This window comes from Porites lutea, chromosome 5, assembly GCF_958299795.1.
Source record: "Porites lutea chromosome 5, jaPorLute2.1, whole genome shotgun sequence".
Taxonomy (NCBI): Eukaryota; Metazoa; Cnidaria; class Anthozoa; order Scleractinia; family Poritidae; genus Porites; species Porites lutea.
Window position 1 is genome coordinate 890,304 of NC_133205.1, and position 6,000 is coordinate 896,303.

A 6,000-nucleotide genomic window follows, 5' to 3' on the forward strand; every position below is an offset into this window, starting at 1 on the left:
CTGCCTCGCGTGTTAATTCATGGCCATTACGCATGCAAGAATGCAGAGATGAATCTGAAATTTACAACTACCAACGCTTATGAAACTTTGTCTATTGTTAGGGTTGCATTTTTGGAAGACAATAGTGCTTTTGTTTCTCACGTTCTTTTGTGTTTCGATAAGCGGCATTCGACCTTTAATCGGATATGATCGGTAAATTTTCGGAGTGACATTTTTTTACTTAGTAGTGGTCTAGTGGGGCAAAAACTTTAAGCGAGACACAAAACGATCAAACACGGCTGTTTGACCAGAGAGATCGCACATTGAATTAAGCTTTATCCAGTCATGAAGCCTGCATAAAATAAAAACTTCGGTTATTGTAGCTAGGAACTTCAAATTTTGAATTTGGAATCTTGGGGGGTATGCTTGACCTGGCTTGACTGTAATGACGGGCCATGATTGGCCTGTTAAAAAAGCCATTGTCAATTTGCCAATAAGGTTGAAGGAAAATTCGCGCTTCTGTTAATTTTTTGAGTCCGTTGGGGGTCCAGAGCACGGATCTCGGCGGCGCTACTTCCGGCGCAGACGTTACCTTCTGCGGTTAGATAACATCTGCGAGGCAGGCTAGGTGAATTCTCGCTGTTTCCGAATTCATCGCTTTTATCCCATTTGGTTCAATTTGGCAAAGGTAGTGGAATTTGTTTGGAGCTGAATTCTTAAGAACCGTATCTAAGTTCCGACAAGGAAACAGATAATCGTTCCCTTGCCTTCACGTCCTCTATAAAAAGTGAAATTAGGAAATTTCATCTCGTAGTCGTACGGTGACGGTAAAGAAATGTACCAGAAAGTGTGATGCACGTGCAGAGTTGTTGTTTTGCTTATCTAAACCTATTGCTTTTTTGACGTTCTCGTTGACATCGCCGTCATCGTTGCGTAAGCTCCCTATTTCCTTTGAGTGGACGCCACTTTGTAAACTTTACAGTGATTGCAAAAGTGGTGCACTCGCTTCTTACCGATGTGGCCCAGTTTTCTATTTACGGGTACCCCTGTTTTCCCATCTCCTTAAAACCCAACGCGTGCCACCAATTTAAGTTCGAAAGAACGGCACCTGTTAAAAAGTTCTTTAAAGCCTTTGGTGTTTCGTGGATGAGAAATTACGTTTAAAATCGTTTTTTTTTTTTTCAGGAAAATAAGCTTAAAGTTGCCCTTCTCGAATATCTGCGAAGACAACACCCAGATGACACAGATAAGTTTTCCATGGTGGCTCATCACTTTAGCATGCATCGAGAGATCGCCCAGACTCTGGAAGAGACAGCTCTTAAGCAACTTGCTAACTTAGGAGATTGCTTTCCAGGTACCGAGTCAGTAGCCATCCACGCAAATATTTTTACTTTTATATAACAAACAAAGAGTTTTTATTGATTGATTGATTGATTGGCAGCATTCTCCTCTTATTGGTCAGAATTAAAGCTGCTGTCAATAACAGTGCTTCTCGATTGTGAGCCTGCTCATGTATGCACTCTGATTTTGCTGCTGCCATTCTCCCAGCTCCTACCTTTCCATGAAACAATTATCATTTTGACTGCATCATTTTTCATACCTTAGAGAAAAGGAGCGGTCAGGGGTTAACAGATAAAGGTGAGTAGTAATATTTCACATGTTAGTAAAGTGGCCATTCGTTACGTATTTAGCTATTGATGTTGTTGTTGTAACCGTCATACTGTGCCAAAATTCTTGATATTATTCCACTCACGCACAGCGTTATCAATGGAAAACGAACACAGGAGGTGTGCTACAAAGGAAGCTTATAAATGTCTTACTCTCTCAGCTCTATGGCGTGAACCCCCCGGTGTCTTGAGGTCATCAAATGAATCCCTTTGGTGACTATCATTTTTCTTTGTCCCGCGCATGGAATATCATTAGCAATACATCCTTCCCAAGTACTTTTCACTGGGTAACTTGTTTATTTGTCAGGTGCTGAGGTGTTTTACGAACTGAACTCCATTAAGAAATGTTTCTGTTATGCCTCGGATAACTACACCAAGGTGAGTGAGTGATATGTCACTTGTTAGGTTGAGTGCGTAACATGTGACATGTTAACGCGTGACTTCTTGTGTGCTAAGGTAAGTACGTGACATGTCACATGTTAGCGTAACCTTTGCTGAATGACAACGAACCACAAAAATGCTAAAAACGGCCAAATTTTCCGCACAATTTTTCCATCTTCCTATGTTGATTATGACAGGAATTATAACCTCAAGTAAAGCCCAAGAGATTCACACTTGGGTTTTTAAAAGCACCCGGGGCACACGCATGAGGGAGAAATGCAATACAAACACAACATAACATTCAATTCTTCTTTCTAATTTTTTTTTTTTTTGGTGCCCTTTTCAATCTTCAAATAAAAGTGCTATTTTGTTAGACTGACGTAGCATTGATACTTAAGATTCGGTTGGCAATTCATAGGAGAACTGCTGGCGGCATTCACAGGTTTGTCTCAGGATGGCTCGGTTGGTTCACCTCCAAATCCAGATTCTTCCCACTGGTGTGACTGTGGTCAATCTTGATGAACATTCTCTTAAGAGGTTCCTTGCTAACCATGGTAACTTTTTCCAGGTAAGATTCTTGGCGTTTTTTTCAAGCCACAGCCACGGATTGACAGATCACGAAAGATTTAAAAGAGGCTTGCTAACAGTACTCACACCACCCTCACCCAGTAACTAACCAATAGGACAACCAACAGTAGTTTCCACAAACAACACCCAGCCATTTCGTGCCTTTTATGTAAAGCTGATTGTTTTCACAACTTAGGGAGTGTTTACATGACACCGGGGAGACTTTCGCGCCTGCACGAGTTCACTCCGGTTCCCTCTCATAGCTGTATATTTGTTCAGTTTACCACAAAATGTCATACCGGCGCGAGTCATTCCGGCGTGAGTTCACCCCCGTTGTTTTACCGGGGCAAGAATTTTACTCCGGGACGAAATCATGATGCGACGGCATCATGTAAACGGCAAACAACCACCCGTTTCGGCGTGAAATCGGTCTGCCGGTAGACTGGAACAGGTAGCGCATGCGTAATGTTTGCGACTTTGAATCACACGTGTATTTTATCAACATGAAGTGTACCTTCAAATAACGAGATATGAAACGACCAGTCATCATGACGCGATACGAAATCAAAAAGTCATCCCGGTATGAAACTCGCGCTGGTGCGAGTTTTTTCATGTAAACACTCCCTTGGAGCTGTCAGTCATCGAACAATAGATTTTTACAGCAAACGGTAAATGTCAATTTGTATCACGTGACCAAGTTTTTCCTTCAGTTGTCGTTTACTGTTCATTATTTCTTCCCAAAAGTAAGTAGCTCGAAGCCGATTTATCCATAAGAATTACTCTAGATAGGTTTTGTTCAGTCTACTAGCAAGCTCTCCATTGCCGGCGAGCGAAGAGAGCAGCGAGAGGAGGAGGAAAAGGATCTTACACTGAAGTATCGTCCGTCTCTTCGCCCCACCCTGCAACGGGCGGCAAGGCCCCACCCCCCCCCCCCCCCCCCAAACGGCTTTACCGTCCGTTAGGGGGTGGGCGAAGACGCGGATGACACTTCAGCTCTCCCTTTCTTTCCTGGCCCCTCGCACTCGCATCTTCTTTCGTTTGCTACTCTCGCGTGACTCCTGGCGACTCTCGAAATAGAGAACTTGCTAGTTTTTGTTCTGATATCTAAGATAAGTATGTCCTTCGTAGCTGGCAGGTTTTTAGGTGTTTTTGTCTCTTGTGCTTCGTAAAGTAAGGGATACAACCGTGAGAAAACATAACCGAGGTCAAACGAGAAAACCGGGGGGGACAGAAGACACTCTCTACATTCTTTCTCTCGCCCCCTCCCTCCATCGTTTTCTCGTTTCATCTCTTACTTTGCGACACATGAAGAAAAAACACACCAAAAAACCCGCTTGCTATTTAGGCTAAGATACCTAACTCTAAAATTTCGACTAAAAATCTTGTTAACGGACCGATCATTCGGCTATTTAATTCCCGCAGTCTCTTTTGGTTGCTGACGCGTACAAGAAGCGTGATATATGTGTTTGGGTTGACGCTATCTACAATCAAGTGGTTGTTAAAGGCAACTTTAACTATCTTCAAGACATGCGTTCGGCCTTGCCTATCACCAACAATCTTTATGTTGATGTCGCTCACAAGTAAGTCACATGCATGTTGTACCGGCTAAAGAGTTGGTAATTTCATTTTCTCTTCTTTTTTTTTTTTCTTTTTCTTGTGATTAATTGATCGCACGATAATTGTCTATCGGTTCGGCGCATGTTAAGTTCTATTTAATTGGCATGAAAATTGCATGGACCTTTTTGCCTTAAACGCACGTTATTAGCAACAAAATTTTCCATTTTGGGTCCTGAAGTTGTCACTTTTCTAACCTGGAAAACTCCTGAAATTTCATTCCCTGTCAGTACTTCGATCCCTATAAGTAGAGCATACATTGTACCTCCCAAAATACCATATTCAACAGCTAAAAACAACGGAATTGCTTTTGCTTTTTAATTGGGCATAAGTGTATGTGACAACCTACCGCCCTAGACTATTCCACGAATACGACCGTAAGTCTTAATGTAATTTCCGCATCTCTTAGGTACAAGAATGAAACTTATCGCTCATCACAAGCTGCGGCCAACATGAAAAGACTCTTGGGATTTGTAAATGATTTGCGCATGCGTTACAAACTAGCTACTGACCTGAACTTCCGTGATCTGGGTACTAGCATTCTTGAAGGTGATGGAGGTGCCTTTTTAAGAGACGTGATGGTGCCATGAAGTGGTGTGTGTAGCTGGAATTAAGGAACAAACCGCTGGCTGCCTGTTTACAGGCTCAAGAAAAAATGATAACAAAGCGCAGTTTATGACTCTTGCTTACAAGCAAGTTGGAAAAGATGCAGCGCGAAACCAACTTCTCGTTCTGTCGACTCAATAAATTGTCTCATAACAAAGACTGTGTTTAATGCGCTGGAATGCAACACCAAAAGTATTTTTTCCGAGACACGATGACACAACCTGAAAATATTTTAAGTGGTATTTTTTTTATTTTTGTCTTCGTTCAAGGCATAGCTCTACCGTAAATAGTTTCATTGAACCTATAAAGTAATTAGAAAACTTAAGTAATTTTCTTTTTACCAAATACGTCTCTTGGGGTTTTTTTTATAAATGGCCCTCTAAATGGCAGAAAGGAGTAATTTTGCTAATGGCGTATTGTTGTTAACAAGAAACTTGACGCCAAACATGCTTAAGATTAGGATCTCTGTGTCTAGACCACAGAAATTTTCCTACTATTGTAGTAGGTAATAAGGTAATTAAAACGTAATTAATTACATATATGAATAATCTATGTTCAGAGAAATAATTTATTTTTTTTTATTTCAATATATTTGCTACAATTAAAAAATATGGTGCAATAAATACGAAATCTCTGATAGTTGTGTTTTTAATCGTAAAGGTTTTGTCTGAACAAAACACGATGGACTAAAGGGCTTGAAGCATCTTCTGTAGCACAGAAAATGTCATGGGCATCCAGACATCTACAATAAAGTACACTGAAGAACGCGAATTTCGTATGAAGAAAATGAGACATAGAAATAGATTGAAAATCCCTTACGGGAAGAGGACAGAAGGTAACACGAATGTAAATCAGCGTTGGTTAAAGAAAATGAAAGGGTTTAAACTACCGAAAAATCACCGCCAAGTCTCATAAGAAACCCGTGTCTGATTGTCTTTGTAGGGGTGGATTTCCACTGCCGCGTAACTTTTACGTTCGTACGCGCGTAAATAAAATGGAGGCAATAGACTTATAAGCTCCTCTTGCACGTGCAAAGTAGACTGGCATTCGATTCCAAAAATATAAATCGACCTGGGAACCTAGAATCATGAAACAAAACATGACTAGCTGGGGTATGGTGGGGAAAACTACGAATGAATAGAAATATATGGAGAAAAAATGACAAAAGAAACTAACAAAAAAGACA

At 41.0% G+C, this 6,000-nt stretch overlaps 1 protein-coding gene across 1 annotated transcript in view; it reads left to right on the top strand.

Annotated features, from left to right (window-relative positions):
• LOC140939115 (spatacsin-like) overlaps positions 1-5,451 on the top strand; it is a 39,514-nt gene extending 34,063 nt beyond the window's left edge. Inside the window, exons 45-50 of the mRNA XM_073388674.1 lie at positions 1,165-1,333; positions 1,585-1,617; positions 1,954-2,024; positions 2,446-2,595; positions 4,017-4,174; positions 4,618-5,451. Coding sequence (XP_073244775.1) covers positions 1,165-1,333; positions 1,585-1,617; positions 1,954-2,024; positions 2,446-2,595; positions 4,017-4,174; positions 4,618-4,798 — 762 coding nt within the window. The 3' untranslated portion in view covers positions 4,799-5,451. The remainder of the gene's footprint in view (positions 1-1,164; positions 1,334-1,584; positions 1,618-1,953; positions 2,025-2,445; positions 2,596-4,016; positions 4,175-4,617) is intronic.
• Positions 5,452-6,000: the final 549 nt, after the last annotated feature.